This window comes from Kazachstania africana, chromosome 1 (assembly GCF_000304475.1).
Source record: "Kazachstania africana CBS 2517 chromosome 1, complete genome".
Taxonomy (NCBI): Eukaryota; Fungi; Ascomycota; class Saccharomycetes; order Saccharomycetales; family Saccharomycetaceae; genus Kazachstania; species Kazachstania africana.
In genome coordinates, this window is record NC_018940.1 from 637,626 (window position 1) to 654,405 (window position 16,780).

Here is a 16,780-nt window from a genome sequence, read left to right on the forward strand (position 1 = left end):
TATGTCAGTCGGTAATCAATCAGTTATAGATTCAACTCAGTTGCAGATATCAAAAATTGCTCGTTAGCATCAAGATACGACGGAGGAATCCTTGTGAATAATTAATGGAAAATAGATTTTTCGGCCATATAGTTCATAAAGAATTTGAATTAATAATACAAGCTATTTTCTATTACTTGCGCTGAAAAGATATATATGTATATCTATATATGGGATATATTTACAAAAGGTCTTCTACTTTAGTATATGTGCGATATTCGGCTAGTTGTCGTAAAGCAGGTCCTTTTACACCATTTTCTTGTCGAATTGAGCTGCTGGACGAACTTTTTAATTTATTTCCAATGAATTTACCGGTGTGTTTCAATAACACCTTTATCAACACTTTTCTTATTGTTAACAATATATCCTTGAACCTTAACGTTTGATTTGAAAAAACTAAATGGGGGAAGGTAAACACGAAATCGGAAACGTTTACTAACCTTCTCTTACCCTTGCCTTTATAACTAATGCACAGTTTGAAATTATTTATTACCATTTGCTCAACAATCATATAATCCGTAGACCTGTGAATCATCTCATTGAAGTCAGGATTGGATCCTTTTGCAACAATATCAATTTCTGATATGATCATGTTGCTAATCGTATCGCTGTTATTTTCATCTGTTTCTTCAACATTATCATCTTCTCCTTTTTCTTGTTCGTCAGATTTCAATAACTCTTCCATAGATAGCCACTTCAAGATTTTATGATACATTTCTTCTTCCAAATGTAAACTTAGACCAGCCAGTTTACTTTCAGCAAATTTTATGACTCTGATACCTCCTACTGGATTATTCAACTCCCACTTAATGTCAATAAGAGGTGAGGGATCGTATGTAGTCATCTTCCTTTTCTTGCTTTCGCCAAAATAGGGCCCAATCAAGTTGTGATAAGCAGAAGGTATCTCGAGATTAAAAACTTGCATCATTTGAACAAGTAACCTGTTTGAGTTGAACCCGTCTCCTAACTCTTTCTTAGAAAAGTCTAAATTGGCTATGGCAATATCTAAGAAAGGAATTTTTGTTGTCCCATCAAATGCTCCGTCATTATCATTCATTAGATGGAGTATGATCTCACTGATTTTGAAGTTCGTTGTTTTACTCCTCTCACTGGAATCATTATAGTAATATTCATTTTCATATAACGTGTCCATAATGGCACTACTGTTTGATTCTAAAATCTTTGAAAGCATATAGAGTCTTAGCAAATGATTTCTTCTCTCGTGATATATGTTGATGTAATCCACAGTATCGACCTCATCCAAAAGATTTCTTCTGAATACGTACTTATTTTCAAGCAACTTTAATCTATACTGATTGGTGCATAAATCGTGCATCAACCGTTTTAACTTCGGAATATTGTTAATATCATATCCAATCGAAAGTTTTTCTATCTTGTGATTCAATTCAACCTTTTCAGTATCCTTATAAAATAGAATCAAATTGGTAATCATTTTATAGACTGCAGCAAACTCTTTGGAGGTTACAGAAAGGGTAATTCTAGGTAAAAATCCAGTTGTTTCATTATGGAGGGTATCCTTTATAATTTCATAAACGCTTGAAAATTGTGAAATTTTTTGCAATTTTATCATTGTGGAAAAGTCTTTGATCAGCATATCAGATTCTAGCTGATCTGGTTGAAAGCCTATTTCCACACCCAACCATGGCGGCCATTCGGCTCCCTTTACTTGACCATAAGAGCTCATGTCAAAGAATAGCTCATATTTGTTCTTGAAATTTTGCTTATTGAAAATAAAGGCATTTGCATTATTTGCTATCAGACCATTTCGTTTCATAAATCTATCCTGATAATAAATATTTTCAAATAGTTTTGGCTCAAAGGAGATCATCTGTGATATTACGTTAGGTGCCGTGACTATAACACAGCTGTCAGGATCATCCTCTGTAGTTAATTGGATTTGTGGAATAATGAACTGAATGAAATTGTTCTTATGAATTATATGATCGAGAGTGACTGGCAATTCCAATAACTCATTTTCAAACATTTCAAATATTGTTTTTATATCTGGAGTTTTGTTTGGGTAATCGTTGAAATTATTTTTGAACGTTTTCTTTTCTATTGGTTTCTCTTTTGCAGGTTGCATGCCTGGTTTCCATTCACTCGATGTCTTGTGCTGCAACATATCTTCAAAAACGTGGAGTGTCTTCTGTGAAGCTAAGGATGCAAATTCATTTGAAAGAGTTAAAAGGTACATGTATCTGAAAATAACATCACGTACAGATTCATTCCATTTTAGTAACATATTGATAATGAAGTATCTATTTTCAAAAGACTTCTTGGTAACGGAAGATCTGTCTAGAAGCTGTACCGTAGGCATAGTGTAAGTTCTTTGAGCGCTTGTTGAGACATCGCGCTCATAACATAAGGCACTTAAATCATCTAATAGTAGGTCGACGCTCTCTAAAGACACTTTAGCTTTGTGTACTAACGTTTCATAGTCTTTTATTTTCAATTTATTTTGCTCATTAGAAGGCTTCATTAATTCCTCATCCAACCTTGTTTCCCAAGTCGACCGGAACTCACTTAGTTGACTTATTCTATTGTCCAAAGTTTCTGACGGAATGTCGACTCGTTGTCCCAGTACACACGCGTGCGATATATCGTTCCTAAATGGTTTGATAGGTTCATATGTGTTAGGATTAACTTGAAACTTATCCCCATAGCTTGCACGCTTTTGATAGATAAATCTAGGTGCGTATGCAAAGGGCTTTATTTCGATATTCGGCAAGTAGAGTTCAGGATCAATAAAGAAGGCTTCCTTAAAATCTGTTAGGTCAAGCCACGCCATATCATTATCGAAGATTTTGTAGCGAGCATCTTCCTTTTGTTCAACATATTTTAGTCTTTCAAGTTCTCCGCGTATAACTCTGATATCAATTCCATGTAATATAACATCCCCTTCTAAAAATTTCAGCTTCTGTACTTTCTTTCTAACATTCATTTCCTTGTTGTAGGCGGTTAAGACCTCTTTCCTTTGGTGTAAATCAAGAATAAAATGTGCCGCCCTCCCCTTCACACCTGTGAATTCCACAAATTTGGAGAAGTTCTTTCTTGGGAAGCGATCAACATCGGTATTATGAACCATGTGTGTTATAAATAGAGGTTTAACATCCGCATGATACGAGATGGTATACAAGTGTTCTCCAAATTTAGGGGCATTTGCCCGGAAATCAAACAATTTACCTCTTCTGACAGGGAAATTGCCGCTGAATGTCTTCCACCAATCAAAGAAAACTCCAAGAGAAGTTGGGCTGAGTTGCATAGCATTATATGCACTATCAGATTTCGATAGAAGAGTAAAGGACATATGGATAAACTGACTTCTGAAATTTGCGTATGAATCGTGGCTTCCCTTGTCTTTTACATAAATTGGATTTGTAAGCCTAACATCATAATGCTTTCTGAAGTCGAAAGTTCTCTCATTTTTTCCACTTATTAGTCTTTCAAATACTATACCCAGATTAAACTGCATTCCACCTGTTATTTTTATGCCAGTCTTTTCAATGTATGCGGCACTCATTTTAAGAATTTCCCTAGACTCATTTTTTGCTGCTTCATTATTAAGCAGATAATAAAAAGAAGCATATTCCTGAAGATTGGTATAGTTTTTGTTTGCAAAAAACACTGACTGCTCACTTGGTCTTGACCACACTAATAATGGCTTGGCCAAAAAATTTGGAATACTGAAGTACATTTCATCCGCAGAACATGATAAAAACTTTTTCGGATCTTTGTCATCTTCATTACAGTTCAAATTAACTGTACCCCCAAACCCAACAATAAAACCGGCGTGTCGTCCTGAAATTTTATAAGGACTTTTGGAGCCCTTCAATGCCACCTCGAATCTTGCTTTGCTTTTCCATGATATGTTTACACGACCATGAAACAAATATCTTGCTTTATCCCAAAAACCGGTCTTTTTAGATGGATCTAATGGGGGTTTGGAGATGTTCTCCAAGCATTGCATTACCTGTTGGATTGCTGGTTGATACGAAGACCCTATATTTATTTGTGTAATTCCCTTTGAGAAAATGTCGAACTTCAAGTCAGTATAAAACTTTAAGCTTGTCACTGTTCTTGGCACTAATAATGAATAATAACGGTCTGTGTTTTCGAGAACGATTGATGGGACTAATGGAACAAAAACTGCTCTTAATTCATGATCTGACTTTACCAAGTCTTCACAGATTACAAGGTCACCATGAACCCTTAAAGCCTGACGTTCTTTGGATTGAGATGGGCTTAGGGGTGGAACGTTTATAAATGGAAGTGGATAATCACGTAAATGCCATCTTACCTCGCTAAACTTAGCATCAATATACATAGGTATCATTATTGAATATTTAGTGTCTTTAGGAACACCTTTACCGACTGTATGTATGAAATCTGGAACACCTTGAGCTCCACATGATGGTTTAGCAATTTCTACATCGACATTTTCCATGATTAAGTTCGATAGGAAAGGATGTTCAACAAATGCCTTAACATTTTTGTTGGCGTCCGGTGGAAGCTTAGAGAAATCAAGATTACCCCAAATGTATGCAAAATTTTTCTTGAAATCAGCGTGTCGTTTCGTTTTGAAGTCTTTCACTCTTCTTATCCATGAAGTAGATATGTTTGCCAGAAGATTATCAAATTCTCTTTCATGTTCTTCATTCAAGAAATCATTCAATTCGCTGTTTATAGATTGCTCGTTATTAAAAGGGTTACTGAACAGCGGTACTTGATATACGCCTGACGTTCCCTTTCTACTCTTTTTGCCTCTTAACTTATCATATTTTGAGGGATTCATCCTCCTCTCCTTCAAAATTTCCGAGATAGATGTTGCTGAAGAGGCCCTTCCATTTATTTTTTTTGATAGCTCGTCATTGAACTTATTCAACTTGGCCAATCTTGATCTTTGTTCTTGCAAGCCAATTTGAAAAATCATGTTCATTTTAGCTTCAAATGGATCATCCGCTATACTTAGCATATATCTTCTGGATTTTAATTTGATCTTGGGAAATGTTGCAGTTTTGACCTCGTGTGGAAAGATGATTAGATTATTCTTGGATGTCTTAAATGAATACAACATTTGCCTCATCGACTTTATTATAGTAGAGAAATTATCAATCAATCTGTGTATCTCAAATTTGTAAGGGACTGAGAAATGCCATGATTCATTTTCTAATACAATTGAAGGTGGTAAGCCCTGAAAAGTTTCGAAAGTACTTTCATTGGACAGCTCTTTTACTTCCTTGATATTGGCCTTGACAGAGAATTTTTTTATTACGATCATTCGTTCCCATGTGCAAGGCTTTGTTGGTGATTCTAATAGTATTCTGAAGTATTCTCCTGTTATCGTTATATCGTTGAAATTCTTTATAGTGGCAAATGTCGTTAAGGAATCCAATCTGATTTTCAAACCATTTGGCAGCGACATAACTTGATTGAACAACTCACTTGAAAAGTTGATTTCTATTAAATCTTTCAATTGATTCCAAAGGATATTACAAGACTTCCTTTTTGACTGTGCCATCGCAAGTAGATATTTTTTAGCCCATGACTCTCGCCTTTGTTCCTGCAAGTCATCACTAAATATCTGATGTATGGTATGTATTCCTGAAATAACTAAAAAAAAGTTCAACAAACAGAAAATACTTTTGATTCTCTTGTTATCTATCTGAATTATAACTTTCTTTTGTTCGTCAGTAGCACTAAAACTTTCTACTTCTGGGAATACCCTAACTGAAAGAACAGAGAATTTAGTAACAGTCCTTGAGGTTAATTCATTTTTTGAAGAAGGTGTCTCGCCAATCACACAGCAAGTGATATCGTTGATCAGTAGATTGAAGTTCCATAGATAACCAACGTCAGTTGACTCACTGGTTGAAATATCATCTAATCCTCCAGTTTCATGAGTGTAACTTTTATAATCTGTGGCAGAATGACCGGATCTAACCATGGAGGCATGAGAGCCACTGATCTTATTTTTCCATTGAGTATAGTTCCCAAATAATGCAACACCCAGATAGTCCATTTTACAGATAAATTTTCTCAGTTTTCCATCAACAAGGTCATGAGAACTTTGGGCTTCAGTCGAAGAAAAAACAGCAGGTGGCATAAACACAGATCTTGCACCTAGTGAAATTTTTAGGTTCCTGAAATCAAATTTAACGTAATCAAACACTTCAGGAAGTGGTAAAAATAAAAAGTCACTGGGTGAAATCTGTTCAATAGGCTCATTCTCATGTGATTTACTAATAATTGAACATTGATTCTCGCAGGTATTGATGAGTGATGCAAATTTTTCGTATAGTGGCCTGAAGTAATACTGTTCTACAGTAAGTATTTGGCAATCTAGTTTTCTCATCATTTTATTCAGCATAACCATAGTAGGCAATTCAGAGAAATCAATTTCTAGAGTATCCAGATCACCATGAAGGGAAAAGAAAAGATTTGGAGAAAGGGTTGCCTCATGTTCTAGAGCAATACTATCGACCTTGAAGATTGTGTTGGAGTAATCACCATGGCTAACGGTATGCTTTAATGAGAGGTCCAATAATTCAAGATAGGTCTTCGTATCATATAATATTTCAGTCTTTTTCTCATCAGAAGAAATTATGGATCTCTTAGATTGGTAATTTAGCATTAAAGTTGACAATTTGCATATAATTAAATTATCGCTATCCATTAGGACAACCTTTGGATCTTCTAATATAAACTTCATGTTAATTGAAGGGAAAAAACTCTTGAAATATGAAATAAGTACATGTTTTGCCCTATGGAAAGGAGTATCTGCTTTGTCACTACAATTAAACCGTATCGGTTCATTGGAAAATGTCTGTGTGAATACCTTGATATTGTTTAGGAATGACTTGTAAAAGGAAAGATTTAAAACGTCGATGTCAACCGTTGGTGAAGAAATATGTCCTTTCAGATTACAAACTGCATTTTCGAATGTGTCACCATAGTTATGAACAAATTTCTGAGATAATAAGTTGCTCTCACCAAATAGAGATATATTTGGAATTTCAAAAAATTTAACCAAAGTAGGTTTTGTATCTTTTCGTATTATATTTAGACAAATATTCAATCTTGATAGAGTAGTACTGAATTTGAAAGGTTTATCATCTGGTTCAAATATTAGTTTGTAGCCGGGCATTTCATTTTGAAACCTTGTCGCGTTAAAAGTGAAATTAGACAAAGAAATATAATAGCTCAAATACTGTGTTATTTCTCTTAGTTTGGGATGAGTTGTAATTGCAAAATCTTTCACTAAAAATTTATCCATTGTAACGTTTAGTTCATTTATGTGATCTAGTATGTTGGAAGCTTTTCTAGAAAAGTTAATAATTTGTTTAACACAGTCCTCAATATCTTCTAATTTGATTTGGCCTTCTCTCTTAACTATTTCCTTATGGGATTGTCTTTGAATATTGTATATAGTTTCCATTGGTAATTCTACTTTACCGAATTTAAAGTCAGTTGAGATTTCATATAAAGGGATGGCAGTGTCAAAAGCTATATTCGCCTTTGTAGATAGTAATGAATCAGACAATAAAATATCGTCGTTCCATGAAATTTTCTTTAATAAAAGATAGGAAGAGATTTGATTCAATTTATTATCTAAACCAAGAACAAAAACAATTGCTAGGATTTTGACGTTGAATTCTCTCACATCGATTCTATTTAAAGCAATTTGAAATCCGTCAAATAGTCGTGAAATGATACCGAAATAATTATTTATCCATGGCGGTATTATTTTGGTATCTTCTTTCACATCTTTGTTATTACTACCAACATTTGTTGATTTTTTTGGAGCCTTTTGTAGTGCACTGACGTTTAAAATGTTGATACCACTAGCAATAATTTTTTTCTGCAAAGGAATGATTTGAATACCTTCAATATGAACAATATCCTTGTAAATTACCCCAAATTTACATTTTATCGGGTTGAAATATGTTATATTGATACCTGTTAATGCCTTTATTGTGTACTTTATAATGAGGCATGTAATAAATGTTACAATTACATAAGTGGGTATGTGCGGTGCGTACATTTTGAATGTGTTATTGTATGCCAACGAGGTAAATCGACTGTATCAAACAGGTACTATTTTATCAACTTGGTATCGATGCTATTAAAATGATGTTTTCTTAGTTATATGAGTAAATGTGTATTAACAAATTAACTTAGGATTGACAATAATCTGAAAGTAATTAACGTAAAATGTTACCCTAAGCGGTTTTGGAGAAACTTTAACTTACTTAATCATCTCACTGCGATAGAGAAAGCAGGAGTTTGGCCATCATCACTTTTCTCGGTCTTTGTCCGTCCATTTCCCTCTTCCGTTTTGGTTGTCCCATTCCCTTCTGAAGTCCCACTGCAGGGCTTGGCTGGTACCAGCTTATTCTCCCAGTCCAGGTATCATTTTACAGAAGGGGCGTCAGAAATCCCCGGACAAAACTGTCAGTGCCTCACTTTCCACTCTTACATTTTTTCCAATGAAGATTTTCCCATCAATTTACTCCTTTGAACGTAAAAAGAGAGGACCGAGTTCCTCCCTTTGGGTTTTCAGAGTTCTCAGTCACATGATCAGAAAATTCAAATTTTATTTTTCTCGCTCCCATAGAAAAGCTTTGATGGAGGAGAAAAAAATATTAACCGCTGACCTCTCTGGAATTGTACTGGTATAGTAGCCATCCCGCCGAGCTCAGCGGATAAGCATAGCATATTACACAATGAGGCTAATATTAAAATATCAGATGCAAGCTCGCTTTCCCAATACTTTCAGCTCACATCTCGCAGGTATCGATGATAATCTACCTTAGAAATACGCCTCATCACGTTTGGGACTAAACACAAATGCTGCTTGTGTAATGGACTACATCAGTTGGTTCTTTATTTATCTCGTAGTATATAATATACAATTTATATATACGATACGCTACGCTACCGCGATGTATGGCTATTACCCTGTCCTTCTTTTTTCGGTGAGAAATTTACGAATTTCACCAAAATCCAAGAGGAAAAAAAGCATCATCACCGCATCGATGAAAAATTTTCTTAGTACAAAGAAAATTATATATCTTCCGTCGTTGCAAATTTAAAAAGGCACAAATAGGTCATATAGCCATTAAGACATCACTTATCTACTAGTAGACTAAACGCGGAAAAAATGGCTCCTCCTAAGAAGACTACAAAGATGGATTTAAACTCCTTCTTACAAGATGACACTTTCGGTTCATCTTGGGCGGAAGAAGACGTTGATTTAAATAAGATTAGTATTCCAATCGAAAATGTCGCAGCTAACACCATTCCTTTGGAAGAAATCGCCGCTGCTAAGAAAAATGCAGGCAATGCTTTTGCAGGTGGTAGATCAAGATTAGATCCTGCTTTAGCGGGTGGTAGAAGAGAATTCAACCGTGAAACCTATCCAGTTCCTGATGCTCCACCATACAGAGCTATTATTAACAATATTCCATGGGATATTTCTCCTGAAGGTGTTCAAGCTTGGTGTGAAGATGGTTTACAAAAGGAAGGTGCTGTGGAAGAAGTTGATTTACCAAGAAGTATGAACGATCCATCCCGTTTAAAAGGTTTAGCCTTTGTCACTTTTAAGGAACGCGAAGATTTAGAAAAGGCTTTGAATTTCAACGGCACCAAATTAAATGAACGTACTGTTTACGTTTCTGTAGCAGCTCCAAGAAGAGGTGGTTTCAGATCTGGTGGTGACGATTTCGATTGGGGTGCCGCCAGAGGCTCTCAATATCAATCTTCAAGTGCCAGAGAAGATCCAGATTTAGATTGGGGTGCTGCCAGAGGCTCCAATTTCAGAACTGCTAGAGCTCCAAGAAGAGATGAACCTAACTTAGACTGGGGTGCTGCTAGAGGCTCTCAATACGATCCAGCAAAGGAAGACAGAAGACCAAGAAGAGAAGAACCTAACTTAGACTGGGGTGCTGCAAGAGGCTCTCATTTTGAAGAAAACAGAACCCAACAAAGAGAAGAAAGAAGGCCAAGAAGGGAAGAACCTGAATTAGATTGGGGTGCTGCCAGAGGTGCTCAATTCAATAAACCAAGAGAACCAAGAGAACCAAGGGAGCCAAGAGAAAACAGAAAGCCAGCCAGGGATGAACCAGAATTAGATTGGGGTAATGCCAGAGGTGCTCAATTTGGTAAGCCGGCTACCGTCAAAAAAACAATAAATGTAGAAACTACCAAACAAGCTGAAGAAAAGCCAAAGATTCAAAAATCTGCCTTTGATGTCTTACGTACTGATGACGATGATGAAGATGAAGAAGATAAGCAAGAAGAAGAAATAACTAAAGAGGAACCACATTCTATTGAAGCTTTAGCCGCTCAAACTGCAGGTTTAGCTGTTGACGATAGTGAATGGGAAACCGTTGGTAAAAAATAAATTTGATGATAAATTACACATTTTAAAACTTGAATCAATACAAATAACCCCACCTGATGTTCAAGCAAGAGCATAATACTATATATAAACATCTCCTTGCGTTGTTTATCCTTCTATCACAAGACAATGACGTGTGTAGACTATATAATTTGTATTTTTGTTGTAAACTATGACTATTTTGTTTAGATATACATGGATTAATTTCGCGCTATACGTATTAGAAAAACTCTGCGGGGATTAAAATGGTTTCCAAAAACACCTTGCACGTTAAGGAGACTACCACATTTGCTTTACATGGACTTAATAGATCAAGAATTTGGTATTTTGAGAATGGCACCTGTCAAAGTAGATGCTGATAAGATAATTCAAGATATTAAAGCGGATCATGAACAACAGCATTTTTTGAAAAAACTCCCTCTAATTGTCCCAAAAAGAAAAGTTGATGAGCTGGAGGACGCTGATAGGCCTTCCGAACAAACCAAGCGGCTTACTTCAAAGGACTCAGAGCCTCAGGTAAATGAAACCCATAACTCAGTTGCAGGTGCATATGAGTTTGTCTCAATTGGTATATCATCAAATGGGAAAGGCATTGCGACTTCAGAAGATACAACGAAAATTATCAGTCACTTATCTGAATTGATAGCTCGGGGTTCAAATAACTCTTTGACAAAACAGGATTTTGCATTTGAGGAGTTTAAATGCCAGCTTATTGACCAAATAAGTAGTAGCAATCCCTCTTACTTGGATCTACGCACTCAAAACATTAAGAACCACGTTTATAGATCATTAGTACAAAAAAAAGGACCTACTTTTATTCTGAAAAAGTATGAAGATCAGATTAGTCTAGATTTTCTGAAAAAAGTTTTGCATTTACACTGTTCAGAATACGAACAAAGAGCTATTTTTATTGAGGTATCTAACGTTTTTCAAAGTGATGTTGACGTAAAAACAAATATTATTGCCCAGTTTCAGAAGCAATTGGTTGCCTTTCAACAGGATGATTTGAAATTACCTGAAAAATCAAAGGTTCTCAGTTTTGAAAGGGCAATAGAAATGATGTTTTCAGTGATTAGGTTGATAAATTACGCCAATACGCGGCAGTTTTCAGTAGTCTTCTTTTTGCATAGTTTAAGATATGCGGAAAGTAGTCATCTGGAGAATATTCTAAAAGAATTATATGAAACGAAAGTTCCAATATGTACTATTGGTTTTTTTTCGACATCTCCAGAAATGACGCCATTAACTGAGAAGAAGCAAATAATTGCTAAAGAGGAAAGCTCTATCGTAAGTGAAATCATTGAAAAAGAACCATCCATGCATGCCGGCGGTATTAAGGAAATGAAAGATTTTTTTATGATACCCGATAGATTTACTAATAGATACGCTACACTTTGGAATACCAAGGTTAAAGAGTCGTTGGCAAGTTCTGAATCTAGTTTTCATAAAATGGCTAAAAAAGAGACGCACGATAAGAAAGCGCCAGAGAAAATTACCATTGGATTGTTATCTTCTGTTGTGAAGGCTACCAATTTTGAAGAGCTCTGTCGTCTTGTTACTTAATCAAAAGGGATCTCCTAGCTGCAAAAGAGAGACTGTGACTTATTTCATTATTAAGGTGAAGCATATTTTGACAGCAATTTCAGTATCGAACTCTGCGCAGAAAACCACGGGTTTTCTCGGTTAGAAACTCTATCCATACCGTACATTACAAATGATGCAGCTGCGAAAGAATAATTTATTATTGCATCAGCGATGCAATATCAATATAGAGGAATGTTGCTTCTTTTTTTTTAATTTTTTCGAAACCCTTCGAGCTCGTTGAGGTTATGCGAGATTTGTTCTACAGCCGGAAAGCTTGTTTCAAGTTCAGAAAACAAAATGAAACAAAAAACCTAAAATCATTACTAACAAATATAGCAACAAAAAGCTTAGAGCAAGTAAAATCGTCACTATTATGAACCAGTGTTTCGTATCGTTTTACCTATCGCGGAGCGAGCATTCGGTTGAAACGTGCCATGACAAGTTTGTTAGAAGTGAGCCCTGCTTTATATATAAAGATGAATTGACACAAATGTAGTGATACCGACTAGAAATTATTCAGTTGTCATTTGAAGGAAAAACCATTTGCCAAAAAGATATCGATGGCTACTAAAAAAGAGTCTACATTGACACTTCATGAATTAGCTTCAAAAAGTTTCAATCGTTCGCCTAATGGGTTGATATTCACGGAGGATCTTAAGAGTGTTTTTTCTGTCCTGATAATTTGTTTAGATTTGAAAGCACACAGTGATACCAAGACGCTTTTTAATGCATTCACGAAATATCATCCTTTTTCCTTTACCATTCAAAGTGCTATTGAAATCATGAAGCATCTTGAAATCAAAGTGGATATGAATACTACATGCATCAATGTATCATATAATATTAAAAAAAGTCTGGCATTGCATCTTTTACAATTATTCATGGATGCTAAGTTACTTCATACTCCTGCCGACAGAACCCGTGGTGAGGCAAAAGAAAAGGTAATCCTGCAGCCTACGCCAAAAGGTGTCGCTATTCTTCAGAAATATGCGAGAGATATAGGTCTTAAAAAGATGCCCAGTATTTTGCTGTCTTCACTGAATTCAAACAAATTGTTCGTGTTTGAAAGAAGTTCACTAACTGATTCCATTGTGCATAGTGACTACCTAATACATATTCTATTTATCAACCTGATGGGTCCATCTCCAAATGTTTGGTCCCCCTCAAATTCTGATGATAAGCTACCTACTTTGTCACAACTTCTGGAGTATTCTAATGATACCTTTACTTTCGAAAATATGAACTATGCAGGTATGTCTGGATTCGTGGGTAAGTCGGATGACGCAGATATAGAGTCATCTTGGTCGGACCAAATTGATGAAAACATCTTGCATGAAAAAGACAGAAAGTCTCCGTTGGCTCATAAATTCTTCACAAATCCAGATTCTGATTCCCACGTTCAATATTATGTATCAGACAGAGGTGTGAGGTTATTTAAGTCCAAGGTTTTCGGTCAAAATAAAACAATTGTAGATTATTGTTTTACAACTAAAGCTCTCTGGCAGTGGTTGATGGATTGTACTGATATAATGTATCCAAAAGAAGCTGTTTCAATGGCGGCATTACTTCTCAAACTGGGCTTAATAATTCCAATCCTCCTTCCACCATCAAATAACTCAAAAAAAAAGTTTCAGATAAGTAGATCCTCCTATTACACTCTTTCAAAGACAGCCCATGAAATAGTCCAATGGAACATACAAGAATCCTCAAGAACTTCCAATACTGATTACCTAAAAAAGACAGTACAAACTCCAAGAGAAAATTATATAGACATAGAATTTGCTTCGAGTGGAAACATTGTTGTCACTGATGAAAAGAGATCATTAAATCACAACCTGGAAGTAACCGATGATTATCTCTCTCACGCTGACAGTCAATTCAAGGACTTGGATGATATCTTACGTGACCCCGGCATGAGATATCTTTTTAGAAGGTATCTAGAAAAAGACTTTTGCGCAGAAAATTTAGATGTATACATTGAAATAAAGAAATTCTTGAAAAGAATGACTTTGCTGAAAAAGATTATTGAGTCTAGAAATAATAAATCTGCCAAAAAGAATACTCTTGAATTGGGCTTCTCAGATTATAATAATCATGTTGCTGCTACCATAGATTCGGCTCTCATTAAACAAGCCAATGAATGCCTTGAAATGGCATATCACATTTATTCCTCATATATTATGATAGGAGCTCCATATCAACTTAATATTGATCACAATTTGCGAGAGTCTATTACAGCAATTATGGTTCACCCGCAATCTCCCTTTTCAGATACATTTCCTACATCGTTTGACAATTTACGATGTAATGATGAGGAAGAGGACAGTGTACCAGCTAAGAACAAAGAAATGGCTGGATTATCACATCTCCCACCCGTTCTTTTGTCACCTCCTGCAAAAGCGATAACTAGGAATAGTCCACCTTTTAGAACGCTAAAATCTCCGAAAATGTCCTCAAGAAGTGTAAAGCCAACACCATTAGCCTTGAACAATGTTAGTAACCATAATGGCGTTATGGGTATGGGCACAGGCGAAATGGTAAGTACAACTCTGAATGAAACTAATATTATGAAAGAAAATAATGCCTTGACGGGAACGATAAAATTATTAAAAATTTTGTACCCTTTGTTGGAGAACGTTGGTGAGCATATATATAAATTGATGAGGAGTGATTCATTACAGAAGTTCCAAAATTCTTCCGTGTATAGAGAAATTGTTTCCGTCATTGAGTATCAGGAATAATTTGAATAGATCCTTTTTTCTTACATTTTGAATCTTCATTATGCTTCTTGAATAAAATACATTATGCTTAACTTATACATAATAGAAAATTATATAAAAATGAGGAGTTACATAAACACTGTTTGGGAATGATTATTTACTAATTTGTATTGTTTTGCCTAGTTAAGTGAAATTTGATTTTCTAGGCAATTGGTTCTAATGTAGTACCCTTCTTGATGGTTGCCCAACCAATTAAACGCCAATGCTTTTCAATACGTCTTGATAAAGCAATTTTCTCATTGACTTCAGTACAAGCTGGAGAGGTCAATTGTAATCTTGCCATATCAGCTTTGACGGCAACAACACGGGCACCAGTAGCGGTAGAACCAATATTCACCATTAAAACTTCATTCACCTCTAATTTTCTGACCTTGGCTTGCTTTTGACCATCGGTTTTAACACCTAATAGACGACGCAACAAAAAGTAATTGATTTCGATATCTGTGTAAATGTTTGGTAAATGACCTTTAGCACCAACAACTTGACCAACTAAACGATCGGCTCTACATAAAGTTGGATCAACCTTTGTACCTACACCGATCAAACCACCTGGAACTGCAAATTTCAAATCGTTTTGTTCAGCGAATAATGATACGATATTTGAAAAAATTGGTTTACATAGAATCTTGCCCTTGTCATCCTTGGTGACAATACCTGGTCTGATTTCAATTTCATCACCCAATTTAAAAACACCGTTTAAGATAGAACCACCAGCAACACCACCCTTCAAGTCATCAATTTCAGCACCTGGTTTGTTAACATCGAAAGAACGAATGACAATTAATTGAGGAGAGATCATGAAATCTCTTGGTGGAACTGGAATAGTCTTCACAATGAATTCATTGACAGCGTCAATATTATATTTGAGTTGTGCAGAGATCGGGACAATTGGTGCTCCATCAGCGATCGTACCTCTGATGAACTTTAAGATAGATTTTTCGTGTTCTAAAGCACTTTCTTCACGCATTAAATCAACTTTATTTTGTAAAATAATAACATGTTTTAACTTCATAATTTCAATAGCCGCAAGATGCTCTGATGTTTGTGGTTGTGGACAGGATTCATTACCAGCAATTAAAAGTAAAGCGGCATCCATAACGGCAGCACCTGATAACATAGTACTCATTAAGATATCGTGACCTGGACAATCGACAAAGGAAACATGACGAACTAACTTGTAACGACCTGGACAGCCTGGTCTCTGACATTTAGGAGAAATTTCTTTATCTGATTTGAATGATCTATAACAGTCTGGTTCAGGACAAGTTGGTTCTTGACATTTGTAAATTTTCGCATTGGCATAACCCAGTTTGATAGTAATATTACGTTCCAATTCATCCTTAAAACGAACAGTTTGGACACCAGAGATGGCTCTGACAACAGTAGATTTACCGTGAGCGACATGACCGATTGTACCAATGTTAATAGTAGCTTGTCTATTAATAATTTCAGGTGATAAAGGATTTAAAGTGGAGAAATCAGGGTTGACAGGTTGCTCTGGTAGACCACCGCCTTCTTCAAATTCACGCTTCAATCTTTCTTCTTCACTTTCAGTATCTTCAATACCGGTAAATGCAACTTTTTTCACTGGTTTTTCATCAACTTCATTTTGTTGTGGAATTTCTTCTTCAACGTATAATTCTTGATCTTCTTCTGGTTCTAAATTACCATTAATCACAATACTTGGTTCCCTATCCTGAAAGTCAGACATTATGAGAAGCTTAACCTGTTAATCTGCTTTTTTTATTTGTGAAATGATGTTAAATATTCATTTGAAGTATATTAGATGTCGAAGCATTTGAAATCTTCCACTGAAAAAAAAAAAAATTTTTCCAGGACATCCGCGCACCGCATACGATGAAAGCTCCAATGATGAAGGTTAAGAATAGAAATCTTAGCTCATCGCAAGTTGGAATGCTACAACTAACTGAAGTTGACGTAAATTCCATCTAAGTAA

General features: G+C 35.6%; 5 protein-coding genes across 5 annotated transcripts; 3 read left to right on the forward strand and 2 right to left on the reverse strand.

The window, feature by feature from the left end:
• Positions 1-220: 220 nt before the first annotated feature.
• FMP27 (Fmp27p) lies at positions 221-8,101 on the reverse strand (the record flags this gene model as incomplete). The annotated part of the gene is made up of 1 exon (XM_003954834.1): positions 221-8,101. The coding sequence occupies one exon, from the start codon at positions 8,099-8,101 to the stop codon at positions 221-223; it is 7,881 nt and encodes a 2,626-aa protein (XP_003954883.1).
• A 1,119-nt stretch (positions 8,102-9,220) lies between these two features.
• TIF3 (Tif3p) lies at positions 9,221-10,462 on the forward strand (the record flags this gene model as incomplete). The annotated part of the gene is made up of 1 exon (XM_003954835.1): positions 9,221-10,462. The coding sequence occupies one exon, from the start codon at positions 9,221-9,223 to the stop codon at positions 10,460-10,462; it is 1,242 nt and encodes a 413-aa protein (XP_003954884.1).
• Positions 10,463-10,756: 294 nt separating this feature from the next.
• KAFR0A03150 (uncharacterized protein) lies at positions 10,757-12,022 on the forward strand (the record flags this gene model as incomplete). Its single annotated transcript, XM_003954836.1, has 1 exon — positions 10,757-12,022. The coding sequence occupies one exon, from the start codon at positions 10,757-10,759 to the stop codon at positions 12,020-12,022; it is 1,266 nt and encodes a 421-aa protein (XP_003954885.1).
• A 581-nt stretch (positions 12,023-12,603) lies between these two features.
• On the forward strand, positions 12,604-14,784 carry SST2 (GTPase-activating protein SST2; the record flags this gene model as incomplete). Its single annotated transcript, XM_003954837.1, has 1 exon — positions 12,604-14,784. One exon carries the CDS (start codon positions 12,604-12,606, stop codon positions 14,782-14,784), a length of 2,181 nt encoding a protein of 726 aa, XP_003954886.1.
• Positions 14,785-14,965: 181 nt separating this feature from the next.
• Positions 14,966-16,534, reverse strand: GCD11 (translation initiation factor eIF2 subunit gamma; the record flags this gene model as incomplete). Its single annotated transcript, XM_003954838.1, has 1 exon — positions 14,966-16,534. The coding sequence occupies one exon, from the start codon at positions 16,532-16,534 to the stop codon at positions 14,966-14,968; it is 1,569 nt and encodes a 522-aa protein (XP_003954887.1).
• Between the last annotated feature and the right edge of the window lie 246 nt (positions 16,535-16,780).